This window comes from Piliocolobus tephrosceles, chromosome 9 (assembly GCF_002776525.5).
Source record: "Piliocolobus tephrosceles isolate RC106 chromosome 9, ASM277652v3, whole genome shotgun sequence".
In the NCBI taxonomy this organism is placed as follows: Eukaryota; Metazoa; Chordata; class Mammalia; order Primates; family Cercopithecidae; genus Piliocolobus; species Piliocolobus tephrosceles.
This window is the reverse complement of record NC_045442.1, coordinates 64,136,432-64,154,915: the sequence shown is the minus strand read 5'-3', so window position 1 is coordinate 64,154,915 and position 18,484 is coordinate 64,136,432. Positions and strand designations below refer to the sequence as shown.

The 18,484-nt window shown below is 36.7% G+C and overlaps 1 protein-coding gene across 3 annotated transcripts in view; it reads left to right on the top strand.

The window, feature by feature from the left end:
* The window catches only part of HERC4 (HECT and RLD domain containing E3 ubiquitin protein ligase 4), a 143,616-nt gene that overhangs the window by 75,074 nt on the left and 50,058 nt on the right, over positions 1-18,484 (top strand). For all 3 annotated transcript variants that reach the window (XM_023205109.2, XM_023205108.1, XM_023205110.2), the window contains 6 exons: positions 4,646-4,722; positions 5,005-5,129; positions 6,137-6,196; positions 6,319-6,430; positions 6,940-7,129; positions 8,500-8,672. In XM_023205109.2, the coding sequence (XP_023060877.1) occupies positions 4,646-4,722; positions 5,005-5,129; positions 6,137-6,196; positions 6,319-6,430; positions 6,940-7,129; positions 8,500-8,672 (737 nt within the window). The remainder of the gene's footprint in view (positions 1-4,645; positions 4,723-5,004; positions 5,130-6,136; positions 6,197-6,318; positions 6,431-6,939; positions 7,130-8,499; positions 8,673-18,484) is intronic.

The following is an 18,484-nucleotide window of genomic DNA, read 5'->3' as shown; positions in this document are numbered from 1 at the left end:
AGATTACACAAAAAGTAAAGAGTAACATTTTTATCATAGGTATTTATCAGTAAACCAAGGGAGCAGGTCCTTCAAAATGGAGTGAACTTTGCTAAGATGTTAACCATTTTATAGCTTCTTTCAGACTCAGGTATAAACTGAGGAAAATAAAATTCATTTCCCCACTTGTATCTTTAGTTGTGCTCTTTAATATTCTGGAACAAACTGACATTTTACTTGAGTTCAGTATTTCTGTCTCAGAGGGTTCTTGAAGTCAAAATGATTTTCTTTTTCTTTTTGTTTTGAGATGGAGTCTTGCTCTGTTACCCAAGCTGGAGTGCAGTGGAGCAATCTCAGCTGACTGCAAGCTCTGCCTCCTGGGCCCATGCCATTCTCCTGCCTCAGCCTCCCGAATACCTGGGACTACAGGCACCTGCCACCATGCCCGGCTAATTTTTTTTTTTTTTTTTTATTTTTAGTAGAGACGGGGTTTCACTGTATGTCTCAATCTCCTGACCTCGTGATCCACCTGCCTTGGCCTCCCAAATTGCTGGGATTACAGGCGTGAGCCACCGTGCCTGGCCAGTCAAAATGATTTTCATATTAATACTAAGATGTTTTCTATGCTAAATGTAGTGCATTCAATATTGTTCATCTTCAAATAAAAAAGTATTTTTTAAGTTTCTCAATTTTAAGTTCTAATACGTTAAGTATTAATGATTTTAACCCATGTAAACAAAGCCCTTTGGAGTCCTGAATAAGTGCTAAGAGTGGAAAGGGACCTCCAGACCATCAAAACTACTCGTTTTCCTTGTTAAACAAAAGCACATACACAATTGTATCTCTATCAGTGTTTTGCTTCTAAATAGACGTACAATTTACAGAATTGTCAATAGCTCAAAGACAGTGAAAGGTGGAAATCATCCTAAACAGTGCACTAATCAAGACTCTGTTTTTTGTGAGGTGGGGGGGTTCTATTTCAAGGTCTTCAAAATTTCCCTGACAATATATTTTGTAAAGAAGAAGAAGAAAGCTGTCCAGGCTGGATTGCAGCGACGTGATCACAGCTCACTCCACCCTCAACCTCTTGGACTCAGACTACAGGCATGCGCCACTACGCCTAACTAGTTTTTAATTTTCCTTTTGTAGAGACGAGGTCTTGCCATGTTGTCCAGGCTGGGGTGAACTCCTGGGCTCAAGTGATCCTCTTACCTTGGCTTCCCAAAGGGCTGGGATTATAGGTATGAGCTACTGTGCCCAGCGGAGAGGAATTTTAAGGACACTTTCAGATAGAGAAAAAGTGGCAAAATTGTTTAGAGTGTGTATTACAGGTAGAAGATATGATGCCTATTCATACACATTGAAACAAGGCATCACTATTCTTTAGATAAGGGGGGAAAATTACTTGACACTTGAAAATTGGGGACAAAAAGGTCAGTTTAGATCCTAATGTCACAATATGCACTAAGATATACTATAAATGAATTAAAGAGTAAAAGCTTCTTAAGACAAAATATGAGTTGAGGATGGGAAAAGCCTTTCTCAACATATATGCTATGAAAGTTATAAAGAATTAGATAAATTTGTTTAAATGGAAAAGTAAATGCTCTGTGAGTCAAAATTAAGCAAATAATTATTTGGAAAAAAATGTTTGTAACAATTACAACCTAAGGTTAATATCCTGAATATCTAAAGTGCTCATACATATTAATGAAAAAAAAAAAGACATCTAATAGATAAGTAAGACAAACAAATAAAATAAAGGAAATGGAATTGCCTAAAAGAAGAAATTTATATTACTAAGAAACATGCAAAAATTATTACCTTCTTTAGTATCAAAGATATGCAAATTTGAAAAGCAGGAGGATATTAAATAATTGTAAAAGATCAAGCATTAATCCTTTCTTTCCTGTTATAAGGTAACTATATAATAGATAGGGAAAAACTAATGCTTCAGCTACAACATGAAGTAATGCTAACACATCATTTTTCAACCTACAATGAATGAATTCTCTAAGCAATGAGCATCAATGCCTGCTTGCTACCACTACAAAAAAGAACTCAGTGAAAATTCTTATCAAAGGAATTATGTGTTTCCTGATGGAACTACTCTCCTGCCTCCATGTAGTAGTTTTACTGAAATGATCAAATGGTGATTTAAACCTATCTAGATTCAACCACCAATTTGCAGAACAGAAGACCAAGCCAAATGTTAGGAGAAATCACAAAGATAAAGTCAGCAAAATCCAGTCTGCATGAAGTTGTATATGACAAATGACTAGGTTTCTCAAACTTTTTTGAGTAGTGGTTAAAAGGAAATTAAGGGTAGGACGCAGTGGCCCACATCTGTAATCCCAGCACTTTGGGAGGCTGAGGTGGGCACATCACTTGAGGTCAGGAGTTCGAGACCAGCCGGGCCAAAATGGTGAAACCCTGTCTCTACTAAATACAAAAATTAGGTGTGGTGGTGGGCGCCTGTAATCTCAGCTACTCAGGAGGCTGAGGTTGCAGTAAGCCGAGATCATGCCTCTGCACTCCAACCTGGGCGACAGAGTGAGACCTGTCTCAAAAAATAAAAATAAGACCAGGTGAAGTGGCTCATGCCTGTAATCCCAGCACTTTGGGAGGCCAAGGTGGGCGGATCACCTGAGGTCGCAAGTTCAAGACCAGCCTGACCAACATGGAGAAACCCCATCTCTACCAAAAATACAAAATTAGCCAGATGTGGTGGCCCATGCCTGTAATCCCAGCTAATTGGGAGGCTGAGATGGGAGAATCGCTTGAACTTGGGAGGTGGAGGTTGCAGTGAACCGAGATCGCGTCACTGCACTCCAGCCTGGGCGACAAGAACGAAACTCCATCTCGTAAATAAATAAATAAATAAAATTTAAAAAGGAAATTAAGGAAAGTTAACTTTTGGTGCCTAACTCAGCCTCCAGAAACCCATTCATGTACTGTAGATTAGTCAACCATCCTGTAGGGAATTGTTTATAGAGGGCACAGTCGCATTTTAAGAGTAAATAAATAACATCCTACTAAATCTTTTGAGGAAATGAGCAATTCCATGTAGATTTTTGAGAATTATGTAGAAAAAAGATTTTAGGTTGAGTAATTGGCTTATTTAATAGAGATTTACCCTTTTATTCTTAAAAGTTGTTCAAAGGCCTTAGGGCATTCTTGTAACTTCTGGAAAATTTGATAGTAATTATAGATAGAAATTATCGTTCTAAACTCTGAAGCTCATTTTTGGTATAACCTAGATAAAAATTGTATATTTGTTTGGACAGGTATTTACTGATTTCTTTTACAAATAAAACATTGTGCTTGGTTGTAGGGAATAATCAAGGAAATTAACATGTGGTCATTTCCTTGAAAAGAATGGATAATTCTATAGCAGCCATGGTCACAAATAATACAAGGTGAAGAATTAGTCAACTAAGGGATGGGAGTAGGTTAACAGAGATAGACTGTGTACTAGCCCAACAATATTTTTGGTAATAGATACTCTTTCCAGTTTGGGGAGCAGAAGAAAAGAAGGAGGAGGAGGCCTGGAATATCTTTTTCAAAAGAAACTTTGTTGCCCTTTCCTTATTCCTAATAAATGTGCGTATTAATGTATACACTTTGGGGCCTAATTTGGTTTTTACTGACAAATAGCTGCCAATAAAGAGCTGTATGAGCTGTATGTATTACCTTGTACACCTGTATTGAAAAAAAGTAGTTTTGCATTATGAAGTATTTACTCCAGAAGTTTTAATTTTTGTTTGTTGTTTCTTTTTAAGAATAATTTTTTTTTTTTTAAGAGATGGGTCTTGCTATGTTGCCCTTGCTGGAGTGCAGTAACTATTCACAGTTGCAGTCATAGCATACTGCAGCTTTGAACTGGGCTCAAGCCATCCCCCTGCCTCACCTTCCCAAGTAGCTGGGACTACAGGCACGTGCCACTGTAGCCCAGTTCAAAAATAAATATTCTTTTTTTCTTTTTTTTTTTTTTTGAGATGGAGTCTTACTCTGTGACCCAGGCTGGAGTGCAGTGGGGCAATGTCAGCTGACTGCAACCTCCACCTCCTAGGTTCAAACGATTCTCCTGTCTCAGTCTCCCAAGTAGCTGGGATTACAGGCACACACCACCATGCTTGGCTAATTTTTGTATTTTTAGTAGAGATGGGGTTTCACTTATATTGGCCAGGCTGGCCTCGAACTCCTGACCTCAAATGATCCTCCCGCCTCAGCCTCCCAGAGTGCTGGGATTACAGACGTGAGCCACTGTGCCTCACCAAGAATAAATATTCTTAATTTTTATTTCCTTATGGCTATCTTTTATAGCTTTCATTCTTTTTTTTTTTTTTTTATCATCTTTGGTTTAAACTGAAATATACTGAGATGCAGATTAGAAAACTCTTTTTTTCTTTCTTGGTACAGAGCAGAAGAAAGGCTTGTAAACTTCACCAAATGCTGCTTATGCTTGTTGGATTGTTTAATGTTCTTCATTTGGTCAGTTTTATCCCCATAGCAGTCAGAATATTTCAAGTCACTTTATATCATGAAGTCCATGAATGGGAGGCTTTATTAAATAAGATGATTTTGTGAAAATCTAATGGCATATTGATGCTCTGAAATACGTTGTATAAATCTTGGCTTTTAATTTTTTACATTTTTATTACAGATTCTGAAGAATATTTCTGTGTAAAAAGAATATTCTCAGGGGGAGATCAAAGCTTTTCACATTACTCTAATCCCCAGGTAATAATATAGTCATGTAAATAATTACTTAGCTCCAATAATTTTGACAAATTTAAAAAACCCATTATTAATGTTCTTTATATGTTACAAAGTAATTACCTTAGTTTTTTTCCTGTCAAGTCTACAGAATAAATTTTTTCTGATCTATTTGACAGGTTTTTGTTTCAGGTGTTCAGTAGAGATTTAATTCTGTTTTAAAAACAAATATATAGTGGAAATTTCTTGGTTTTCGAATTATATATAATATCTCCTCCCTCTGACTAATCTTATTTGAAAATTTAGAACTGTGGGCCACCAGATGACTTCAGATGTCCCGATCCTACGAAGCAGATCTGGACAGTGAATGAAGTTCTAATTCAGAAATGGCTGAGCTATCCTTCTGGAAGGTTTCCTGTGGAGATAGCCAAGTAAGAAAAGCATTTTGGGCCAGGCACGGTGGCTCCTGCCTGTAATCCCAGCACTTTGGAAGGCTGAGGCAGGCAGATTGCCTGAGCCCAGGAATTGGAGACCAGCCTGGGCAACATGGCAAAACCTTGTCTCTCCAAAAAAGTACAATTAGCTGGGCATGGTGGTGCACACCTGTGGTGTTAGCTACTTGGGAGGCTGAGGTGAGAGGATCACCTGAGCCCAGGAGGTCGAGGGTGCAGTGAGCTGAGATTAACACCATTGCACTGTAACCTGGGCAACAAAGTGAGAACTTGTCTCCAAAAAAAAAATCCATGCATATTTTTAAAGATCTTAAATAAATATGTATAAGTTGTAGTTCTTTCATGTACATAGAGATATGTTAAATGATAACGTAAAATATTTAATGTAGCCATTTTAGGATTGGCCTTGAAATGTGTTCCTTCTAGTTTCACAATGGTCACTGTCTTAACTTTTATACTTTCTGGAAGACTTGAATATTATTTCTTCCTTGAATATTTTGTTAACTTGTCTAGTAGCACTTAAGATGTTCTTACTTGTTTTTTGTTGGTATTTGGGATGATGGGTTGTATTTGAAAAGCTGTTTTGTTTTTCTAGATTGTTTTCCAAAACTATAATTTTTCGGAAAATCCCAAAGATATCCCAGATTAGTCTCACTGCCAATATAAAATGTTTAATATTTTTTAAAATTAAAAAACTTTTTACATGAACATAAACACTTAATTTTTAAAATTCCATGTTTTAAAGCAGATAACATTTGTTTGATAAATGGATGAAAGTAATATCTGAGAAAGTCTAGCATAAACAGTAATACCTTTATCATTTTATCAGTCTTTAGCAATTTATGTCATTCTGATTCATCTAATTGGGTGTTAGAGGAGTGCTCTATAGCATTAAATATTAGATTTTTCATTTTAATTCTTTTTTAAGAAAGGGTAAACAAATTCCTAATTCTGTGATTTAAAAAATTTTTTTTTTAATTTTTTAGTGAGATAGATGGAACATTTTCTTCCTCTGGTTGCCTAAATGGAAGTTTTTTAGCTGTTAGGTAAGTGGCAATTCTTAATATGCTGGAATTCTCAAATTTATTGTCTTAAATAGTATATCAAATTAAAAAATGAAATAATTTTAAATTTTTATTTTTTTTTTTATTTCTTTTCTGTTTTTTAGCAATGATGATCACTATAGAACAGGTACCAGGTTTTCAGGGGTTGATATGAATGCTGCTAGGCTTTTATTCCACAAACTTATACAACCTGATCATCCGCAGATATCTCAGCAGGTCTGTTTTTAAAGTATTATATTTACAGTATTATCTGTTGATTTTTTTGTTTTGTTTTATGTTATACGTTTATAGCCTAATTTACTTTGCAGTTCCACAGACTCTTATGACGCGCTTTTAAAATAAAATTTTATTTTAAAGCATTTGTAATTTAGCTGTCAAAGATCTATAAATCTTTTCAGATGTTTGAAGCAGACCCTGAATTACTTAATATTACCAAGCTGCTTAAGTTTGTGTATAGTTATAGAGGTAGAGAGTTTAAATTGAGACTTGTACACATGGTTTTTAAAATTCTCCAAGCAATGCTTAGGCATTGCTTTTCATTGTGCTCGAAAGTATATTCATTGTAAAATGTTGTCTTTCTTTTTTCTTCTTCACCATTTCATATTTGCTGTAGTACAGAATTTTCCTTTTCTTTCTTTTCTTCCTGCCTTCCTTTTTTTTTTTTTTTTTCTTTGAAAGTGTATTCATTTTAAATGAAGTAGGTTTTACTTTTTGTCAAAATATAGGTGGCAGCTAGTTTGGAAAAGAATCTTATTCCTAAACTGACTAGCTCCTTACCTGATGTTGAAGCATTGAGGTTTTATCTTACTCTACCAGAATGTCCCCTGATGAGTGATTCCAACAATTTCACAACAATAGCAATTCCCTTTGGTACAGCTCTTGTGAACCTAGAAAAGGCACCACTGAAAGTACTTGGTAAGAATTCTAATATTTTTTCTTTTGAAACCTTTTCTCTTTAAATGAAAATGCTCATAAGTTATTTTGCCATTTGCAATTATGCTGCCCTGCTTATTTGACACTGTCTTAGGGGGAAAATGAACCTGTTTTTCCTTTTCTTGCTTTTGTCTAGTCATTTGATTCTAGTTGTTGGAGTTTTTGAAAGAAAAACATGTTAGATATAGAAGTTTAATCAAACATAACAGCAGAGATAGTATTAGGAAAGTTAAAAACTGTTACCCGTATTCCTTTCCCTCATCACCTTTAGTATAATTTTGCTATTAAAGAAGTACAGGAGGAGGAACAATGAAAACTGAACAAACATGGGCTTTAAATCTTCTTGGAACTTTGATATAAGCCCTTTATCTTGTGTTTCCTTTACTTGCTAATTTCATGATATTTGATTTTATTTTTCTGCCTGTAGACTGTACTATATTGCTCATCTGATCTTGCACTTCTGTCTCTCACCACTCTGGTTTTTTGGCCTGAAGTTTTCTCACTTTAATTTTTCTAATTATCTAGATTTTATCTCTGTCTCCTGGCCCTTATAATTTTTTTGCTACAGTTAACACAGTGCTTTTCTTGCTAATGGTATTTGTTAGATATGTGGAGCTAAGATATATAGAAGTAATAATATCAGTACAAGAACTTTAAGGCTGAGGGTAAATGGAGGAAGCAATGAGCCAGGGGTAGAATAAGGGAATCTGAGGGAAAAAGAGTCAAGCAGGGACTGACGAGTATTGCTTTCCTGTTGTCAGAAGTTTTTGTATTCTTTCTGCCTGCTTCATAGGATTGAAGTGTTTGTACTTAGTAACTACAAATAGTGAATGTGGGGAAGGACCCATATGTTACACTTTACATTGTTCAGCTTCTGTATTTGATCTTCAGGAGTACCTTGCATTTTAAAGGTAGTAGTTCACAATATTTCAACCATATATTAAATTGAAAGATAAAACTTAGAAAGATCCTTTAGTATTAGAGCAATACAATTTAAAGGATGTTTTGTTTAAAAATTGAAATTGTAATTTGCAAAACATTTTTAAATAACGGGTTTTAATATTAGGTATAGTGGTGAGTTTTTAATATAATTTCGCAACCAAGAATATAAATTCAACAAGACTTTCATACTTTATTTTTGCTTTTGAGAGCTTTTAGGACAATATTGTTTAACTTGGTCGGGGGGGTTTATAAACCTTAGAAATGTTACATAAGATATTGTGTTATATGCATCTTTCTGGGGTATTATAAGGGTTAACAACTACTGCTTCAGAAAAAAAGTCAGCATGACTTTGAAAATTGTGATTTTTTAAAAAATTCATTTCATTTGCATGTTCACTTTTTAATAACAGAAAACTGGTGGTCAGTACTTGAACCTCCACTGTTCCTCAAGATAGTAGAACTTTTTAAGGAAGTTGTGGTACATCTTTTGAAACTCTACAAGATCGGTATTCCCCCTTCTGAAAGAAGAATTTTCAACAGTTTTCTTCATACTGCATTAAAGGTTTTAGAAATACTACATAGGGTATGTCCAGTTGTTCCTTTATTTTCCTCTTTCCCCATTCCTATTAACAGATTGGTAATGTTCATTTTAACATTATTGGCGAAAACAATGTATATTATAGAAATTTGGAAACGTTATCTATACTTTCTCTTAAAAGAAGTAATAAACCTGTCCTTTGGAACTCTGATCTTATCTGACTTCGTTAGGCGTGTATAGATAACTTATCCATAGTTTGGCAGAACAATAACATACTAATGAGTTAGAATTCTCCTTATATTTACATATGAAGAATATAATTTGTTAGTTTGCATTATATGGTTTTTGTTAGCTATAGGTGGTTATCCTATGAAAGAGATTGGGTCCTAGTTGTGATTATGAACATTTAAACTTGTGTTCTTTTGCTATAGGGTACTAATGACCTCAAAGTAGAACATTTCATTTGAAACAAATGACTAATTTAAAATTGGAAACATATGTAATTCATTAATTTGCCTATTGTTCTTCCCTGCCCTTCTTCCCAGTGTAAGAAATAGTACCCTTTACACTTGTAGCAGTTCAAAGTTATATGAAGAAGTAGACTCTGAGCTGTTTCATTAAAGATGGATTTCATCCCTGACAGTTGGTAGGTATATCTCTGTTATGCCATTTGGTTTTATCAAGTTGCTATTTAGGTGAGACATGACCTAAGGGAGAAGCATATGTTTCTAACCTATGGAATGACTAAAAAACCCACATGAACCTTTAATCTTTAGTTTCTTGTCCTTAACAGCTTCTTTGCATTTTCAGACCCTCTTGCCTAGTACTAAGGTAAATAATAAAGGGATAAAGGAGATAATCCATCTGTTCTTTGTCTAAGAAAGAACTTTTACCGACCATTTATTTTCCTATTTTAGTGAAGCTCCTGGGTGTTTTTCTCAAATACTTAACTTTCTGGACTTACTTTTTTCTTTTGTATTTAGTGTGTCCAAGATTCCTAGAAAAACAACTCATTTCTCCTCATTTTGATTGATGAAATCATAGCCATATATTTCCTAGGGAAACAGGTCATTCTTACGTTTGCCTTTACCCAGAACAAGGCTTTCTTTTAGCATATCAGGGTCCAGGTCTGCAGTAAACAGTTATTAAGAAGATTCTCTATCTTCATGAGATGGGTCTCTACCTTTCTGTGTACTTTTTGCCGAGGATTTGAGAGATTAATTAGATTGTTTCTTTTATCTGGACTTCGGCCTACCACTTTGGTGAACAATTCCTTTTCAGCTGGGCCCTATTACCAAATAATTACTCATTCTGTGCTTTCATTATCTGCTTATCTTTATTCCCCCCTTTAAAAAGTACTTTTTTTCCTTAGCTGTGTCTTTTACCTCGAGAAAATGGAAGGGGAAGAAAAGGGGAGGAAATTGAACATTTTTTCTTTCAAAATACAGGCGGGCTTCAGCAAGTTAAATTACCTGCCTAGCTCAGTAACTTCAGCCTCAACTAAGGAAGAACTTGATAGAATTTCATCTTCAGAGACCTTTTTGATGGACTCATTCTAAATACTAGAATCTTCACATCTTGTTAGTTGAAGGAGAAGGGAAAATAACATTTATTGCTTGCTAACCACAGGTAGGACTAGAACCTCCTTTGTCTGTAGTTCATGTGAATACTCTTTGGATATATTTAACTTTTAAAACCCTATATAGTTGGTATTTTGCTCCTTTTCCTAGACTGGAAAAATGAATGTCCACCTCAAAGTAAGTAGTAGAGTTGAAATACAAATACAAATCTTCTACAAAGTCCCTGCTGTTACTAGTGTTCTTATATTAGCAGATATAGTAGTATAATCTGTTTAGAAGGGGGTTTGATTTTATTTTATGCTCCTAGAGCTAGAAGTTCATATTCTAGATCACATGTAGTATGTTATAGGCGCTGGACTAGGAATCAAAAAGACCATATTTCTAACCCCTCTGTGTTGCCTCCTACCACTGTGATTTTGAAGAAGTCTTTTTCTTTATCCCATATGCAAATGAAGAATTATCTCTAAGGATTGAAATACCAGCCCTGATCATTTTCCAAGATTTATGTATTGTTTAAGTTATATAATATGGGCTGGGCATGATGGCTCACACCTGTAATCCCAATGCTTTTGGTGGTGAGGCAGGCAGATCACATGAGGTCAGGAGTTTGAGACCAATCTGGCCAACATGGTGAAACCCTGTCTCTACTAAAAATACAAAAAAAAATTAGTCGGGTATTGTGGTGCATGCCTGTAATTCCAACTACCCGGGAGGCTGAAGCAAGAGAATCGCTTGAACCCAGGAAACGGAGGTTGCAGTGAACTGAGATCACACCACTGCACTCCAGCCTGGGTGAAAGAGTGAGACTCTGTCTCAAAAAAATTAATAATACAGTATATGTAAGTAAGTTATTATATATTCATAAGACAGTGATTTTGTTACCACCACCACTTGGATGGAAAATCACTACTTTTGACTTGAAGAAATTTTTGGGTTAGGAGGAAACTGGGTTCTTGTTTGCAGTAGTTACTTAGTCAAAAGCAGTATGATACTGGTATGACTTTCTTAAACATCTCTTTTTGGGAGGCTTTAGAGCAGTGAATTATCTTTCTTCTATGCCTTAGAGGAAACTTTGCTTCATCCTACTCTGCCATAAATAGATATCTGTAGATACGAACTATGAGGGACGATTCATTTATATCATTCAAGAAAGCTATTACTATCAAAACTTGTTTATTCAAAGACATCTTGTATCTGACAGCTGCCTATATTCCTTCCCTCTGCTCTGTGGTTAAGAATTAAGGGGAATTTCCTCAGTATTCTTCTTTCTCTAACCCTGGAGCATAATTATGAACTAGAGAACTGGACTTTGTGTTCCCTATTCATTTCAGGATTTATGGATGCACGTGTTCCTCCCATATGTCATGTCCTTTGGAAAGTTTTTGAATTAAAAATCATTTTCAGTTCTCCAAATGGCATCATAAGAAAATACCTTTGGTACCTGCTGTCAGGAATGGATGTATTATCAGCTAAATGAGTTGACTGGCAAATAATTGGGTTATTTAGTAGTTTCTGAGTTCCACTTATAGACATTATAGACATGCTGGTATGCCAAAAGAGAAGCCTTATTTGGTCTGTCTAGCCTAGTTGCTACATATTTGTGCTGATCTAAATCAGTGATTTTCAAACTATTTTATGCAGAACCCTTAAATAAAACCAAACAGATAAAACATAGTCACTATAACCACCCTCGAACTGAGGTTTTAAAGCAAGAATACTTTAAATTAAAATGTGAAATAAGTGTTATAATCAAACTTACGTAGATTTTGTTTTGTACATTTAGGCAATAATCCTAAACATATAAGTTGTTTTGAACTTCTACCATGTGACTTCTTTTTAAAGTTCATTTTGCAAATATTGAGTGCCTACTATCTGCTTATTATTATATTAGATATTAGGGATGTTGTGATAAAGAAAAGACGTGATTTCTGCCCTTGTTGAGCTTACAGTGTTGAGAGATTGTATAAACTTTTTGGTCTTTATGTTACAGGATGGTAAGTACTAGATCAGGGAAAATGCAGAGTGCTATGAGAACACTTGGGAGGGCATGTAACTATGAAGGACTAAGAAAGACTTCCCAGAGAAAATGATGGCTTGTTGAACCTCATCTACCATGCAAATATATTATTTTTGTTCTAACATTAACATTTATTTTCAAAAACTTATATATCGTATTAGCAAGATACACAAACTACAAACACTGGTTGTGTTTAATTTTTCTTTAATTCTTAATTTTTGTGGGTACATAGTAGGTATATCTTTATGGGGTACATGAAATGTGCTATCAAATCCTAGGTTTAGCCAGGTGTGGTGGTTCACACCTATAACCTCAGCACTTTGGGAGGCCGAGGCCAGTGGATAACTTGAGGTCAGGAGTTCAAGACCAACCTGGTCAATATGGCGAAATACCGTCTCTACTAAAACTTACAAGAATTACCTGAGCGTGGTGGCACCTGTCTGTAATACCAGCTATTCAGAAGGCTGAAGCAGGAGAATTGCTTGAACCCAGGAGGTGGAGGTTGCAGTGAGTCGAAATCATGCCATTGCCCTCCAGCCTGGGCAATAGAGGGAGACTCTGTTGCAAAAAAAGAAAAATCTAGGTCTTACTCATTCATTCTTTGTTTTTGTTGTTGTTGTTTGTTTGTTTTGTTTTGTTTTATCTATTAGCCATCCCAACCTCACCCATGCCCCTGCCTCCCCACTACCCTTGCCACTTCTGGCAACCATTCTTCTACTCTCTGTCTCCATTAGATAAATTGTTTTGATTTTTACATCCTACAAATAAGTGAGAACATGCAATATTTATCTCTGTGCCTGGCTTATTTCACTTAAATAATGTCCTCCAGTTTTGTCCATATTGTTGTACATGACAGAAATGTCTTTTTTTTTTTTTTTTTTTTTTTGAGATGGAGTCTTGCTCTGTCACCCAGGCTGGAGTACAGTGGCGTGATCTCAGCTCACTGTAGCCTCTACCTCTCAGGTTCAAGCAGTTCTGTGCCTCAGCCTCCTTAGTAGCTGGGACTACAGGTATCTGCCACCACAACTGGCTAATTTTTTGTATTTTTAGTAGAGATGGGGTTTCACCATATTGGCCAGGCTGGTTTCGAACTCCTGGCCTCAAATGATCCACCTGCCTCAGCCTCCCAAAGTGCTGGGATTACGGCTGTGAGCCACCAAGCCTGGCCAGGATAGTACTCCATTGTGTATAAATACCACATTTTCTTTATTCTTCCTTTTTTTTTTTTTTTTTGAGATGGAATCTCGCTCTGTCACCAGGCTAGAGTGCAGTGGCACAATCTCGGCTCACTGCAACCTCCATCTCCCAGGTTCAAGCAATTCTCCTGCTTCAGCCTCCCAAGTAGCTGGGATTACAGGCATACACCACCACACCTGGTTAATTTTTGTATTTTTAGTAGAGATGGGGTTTCACCATGTTGGCCAGGATGGTCTCGATCTCCTGACCTCATGATCTGCCCACCTTGGCATCCCAAAGTGCTGGGGTTACAGAGGCATGAGCCACTGTGCCCAGCCTTATTCATTCATCTATTGATGGACACTTAGATTGCTTCCAAATCTTGGCAGTTATGAACAGTGTAGCAATAAACCTGGCAGTGCAAATATCTCTATGATATACTGTTTTCCTTTATTTTGGGTAGGTCCTCAGCAGTGGGATTGCTGGATCACGTGGTAGCTCTATTGTTAGGTTTTTGAGGAACCTCCAAATTGTTCTCCGTAATGGTTGTACTAATTTACATTCTCACCAACAATGTATGATGGTTCCCTTTAGTCCACATCCTTGCCAGCCCTTGTTATTGCCTGTCTTTTGGATAAAAGCCATTTTAACTGGGGTGAGATATCTTACTGTAGTTTTGATTTGCATTTCTCTGATGATCAGTGTTGAGCACCTTTTCATATGCCCGTTTTTTTTTTTGTTTGTTTGTTTTTTGACTCACTGCAACCTCCACTTCCCGGGTTCAAGCAATTCTCTTGCCTCAGCCTCCCAAGTAGCTGGGACTACAGGCTTATGCCACCACACCCAACTAGTTTTTTGTGTTTTAGTAGAGATAGGGTTTCACTATGTTGCCCAGGCTGGTCTCGAACTCCTGAGCTCAGGTGATCCACCCTCCTCAGCCTCCCAAAATGCTAGGATTACAGGCATGAGCCACCGCACCAGGCCACCTGTTTAGTATTTTTATGTCTTCTTTTGAGGAATGTCTATTCAAGTCTTTTGTCCATTTTTTAAATTGGATTATTACATTTTTTTTCTATAGAATTGTTGCAGCTCCTTATATATTCTGATTATTAATCCCTTGTCAGATGATTAGTTTGCAAATATTTTCTCGCATTCTGTTTGTTGACTATTTCCTTTACTGTGTAGAAGTTTTTTAATTTAATGTAATCCCATTTGTCCACTTTTGCTTTGGTTACGTGTGCTAGTGGCGTATTACTCAAGAAATTTTTGCCAAGACCAGTGTCCTGGAGAGTTTCCCCTAATGTTTTCTTACAGTAGTTTCATAGTTTGAGGTCTTAGATTTAAGTCATTAATCATTTTGATTTGATTTGTATATAGTAAGATAGGGGTCTAGTTTGATTCTTCTTTATACAGATATTCAGTTTTCCCAGCACCGTTTATTGAAGAGACTGTCTTTTCTCCAGTGTATGTTCTTGGTTCTTTTGTCAAAAATGAGTTCACTTTAGGTGTGTAGATTTGTTTCTAGGTTCTCCATTCTGTTCCATTGGTTTATGTGTCTGTTTTCATGCCAGTACCATGCTGTTTTGATTACTATACTTTTGCACTATAATTTGAAGTCAGGTAATATGATTCCTCCCAGTTTTGTTCTTTTTGCTTAAGATAGCTTTGACTATTCTGGGTCTTTTGTGGTTTTGTGTAAATGTTAGGATTGTGTTTTCCATTTCTGTGATCAATGTAATTGGTATTTTGATAGGGATTGCAATGAATCTATAGATTGCTGTAGGTGGTATGGACATTTTAACAATATTGAACATGGAATATCTTTCCATTTTTTGTGTCCTTTTCAATTTCTTTCGTAGTTTTTCTTTTTTTTTTTTTTTCTTTTGAGACGGAGTTTCACTCTGTTGCCTAGGCTGGAGTACAGTGGCCTGATCTTGGCTCACTGCATCCTCCACCCCTCAGGTTCAAGTGATTCTCATCTCTCAGCCTCCCAAGTAGCTGGGATTACAGGCCACGCCAGGCTATTTTTTGTATTTTTAGTAGAGACAGGGTTTTGCCATGTTGACTGGGCTGGTTTTGAACTCCTGGCCTCAAGTCATCCACCTGCCTTGGCCTCCCAAAGTGCTGGGATTACCCAGCGTGAACCACTACGCCTGGCCTGTTTCAGTTTTTTTGAATGGTTTAAGACTTGTTTTATGACATAACATATGGTCTGTCTTTGAGAGTGATCCATGTGCTAAGAACAATGTTTATTCTGCAGCCATTGGATGAAATGTTCTGTAAGTATGTGTTTGGTCCATTTGGTCTGTAGTGCAGATTAAGTCTGATGTTTCTTTGTTGGTTTTCTGTCCGGTACATCTCTGTCCAGTGTCGCAAGTGTAGTGTTGAAGTCTCCAGCTATTACTGTACTGAGGTCTATTTCTCTCTTTAAGTCTAATAATGTTTGCTTTGTATATCTAGGTGCTCCAGTGTTGGGTGCATATATATTCACAATTATTATATCCTCTTGCTGAGTTGACCCCTTTATCATCATATGGTGACCTTCTTCATCTCTTCTTATACTTTTGTTTTGTAGTCTGTTTTCTCTGATATGGTAGCTACTCCTGCCCTTTTGGTTAACATTGGCATGGGATATCTTTTTCCATCCCTTTGTTTCAGTCTGTGTGTCTTTACAAGTGAAGTGTGTTTCTTGTAGGCAACAGATCATTTGGTCTTATTTTTCTATTCATGCAGCCATATGTCTTTTGATTCATGAGTTTAGTTCATTTACATCCAATGTTATTGATAAGTAAGGACATACTCCTGCTATTTTGTTATTCATTTTCTGGTTGTTTTGCAGTTTTCTCTTCCTTCTTTTTTTTCTTGCTGTTTTGTTTTTAGTGAAAGTGATTTTTCTCTTGTGATATGATTTCATTTTTGCTTTTTATTTTTTGTGTACTCGTTGTATGCTTTTGGTTTCAGGTTACCATGAGGCTTGCAGATACTATCTTATAACCCATTATTTTAAGTTGATAACAACTTAACACTGTTTTTGTAAACAAATAAGCAAAAAGAAGACTAATGAAAACTCCACACCTTAACCTTGTACCCCTGCTTTTTAACTTTTTATTGTTTCTAGTTATATCTTACACTATGTTTTGAAAAGTTGTTGTAGTTGTTATTTTTGATTGGTTAACCATTTAGTCTTTCTACTTAAGAGTAGTTTACACACCATATTTACAGTGTTGTAGTATTCTGTATTTTGCTGTTTACTGTTGAGTTTTGTACCTTCAGATGATCTTGTTATGCCTGGATTTATTAGCATCCCACAAATTTTTGTGTGTTTTTACTTTTAAGTTAAAAATATTTCCTAAAGCCCCTGTTTCCTAGCTCCAACATTTGGATCTTCTCTGAATCTAACTCTGTTGATTGCTTTGCCTCTAGACACTTTTTTGTTTTGTTTTGTTCAGTTTAATAATTTTTTTTTTGAGACAGAGTCTTGCTCTGTCACACAGGCTGGAGTGTAGTGGTGCAATCTCAGCTCACTGCAACCTCCACATCCTGGGTTCAAGTGATTCTTGTACTTTAGCCTTCCAAGTTGCTGGGATTATAGGCATGTGCCACCGCAGCCAGCTAATTTTTTTATTTTTAGTAGAGACAGGGTTTCGCCACATTGGCCAGGCTGGTCTTGAACTCCTGACTTCAGGTGATCTGCCTGCCTTCACCTCCCAGAGTGCTGGGATTACAGGCATGAGCCACCACTCCCAGCCTGTTCAGTTGGTTTTTGATATGTCTCATAATTTTGGGTTATCTATTATAAAATAGTAAGAAACTGAAATCAGTAGGTTTAAAGCTTATAAATTGGTACACCTCTCCTATCTGGTATTAGTGTAAGGATTTGAGTTTACTTAGTCAGAGGTTAAGCTGGGATTGAATTTTTAATTTGTTATAAATACCTTCATTACACTACAGGCCTCTGATGCTAGAGGAATTTGAGGCCTCTAACACTGGAGGAATTTGAGGCCTGTGGTACAGTGTGTTTAGGGTGGAAGTGGAGTGTCAAATGGTTTTTGTGAATGTTTGTGCCCCACTTTGCATGCCTACTCCTTAGAGGGGTTTTCTTCTCACTCTTTCCTCTTGTTAGTTGTAAACTGGTGTTGCTTGTTACTCAGTCCTTTAAAGATTGGTAGAGGAGAGGGAACAGAAATGGTTCTTGGTTGTTACAGCATAGCCTTGGTTTTAGGTGGATTATGTGTGCCTGGACCTTGCATGGAACTTTGTCAGAATTCCCTCCCCTTTTCCCTGTGGCAACCAAACTGCTTTGGATCTTTTTGTGTGGCAGTTTCTGCTCCCTCCTCCAGCAATTGCAGATGTCTAGTCCTACTGATAGAAGATTCTGAGCCTAGGACTGTTCTTGTCACCTTTCCTCTTGTCACTTTTCCTCCAAGAAATTGAAGGTTTTTCCTTCTCTCAGCAACGAGACATGGGTTTGCTTTCCCTTCCTCAGTGGCTGAAGGCTTTTGCTCTGTGTGAAGGAAGGATCTGGACAGGGTGGCGGGCCTTTGTTCCTTTCTCACATGGCAGCTAATTCCTTGTACCATTGAGAGAGGCTCTTGATCTTCTGCCTTGTTTCCTTTTTTTTCCCCTCTGCCTTGTTTCCAGTTGTTTCCATGGGCACCCATTGGCAGTCTATGGACAAGAGGCTGTGAGCGCCAGTTGCCTGGGACTCTGCTGGGTTTCATACTATCAAGCTACCCCACACTCAGCTTGAAGTGATCCTTGAAATTTTAGCATATTACTTCTGCTTGTATGATGATAGTAGTTTCCTCTTGCTCCCTGCCACAAATGAGCCATTTCTGGTACCTTGTTACCTTTTGTAAGCATTTGTTGATCCTTGGATTCAGGCTACTTAGTTATCTTGTAACTTTAGCTCTCTTACAGGTTCAAGAAAAGTTTTCAGTAATTTACAAGTGTTTTGTTTAATTGCCAATATTCTAGGATTTTCCAAATCTTCTATTACTGATTTTAGTTTAATTGCATTGTGGACAAAGAACATATGTTGTATACTTTGGATTCTTTTAAATGTATGAAGACTTACTGTATGG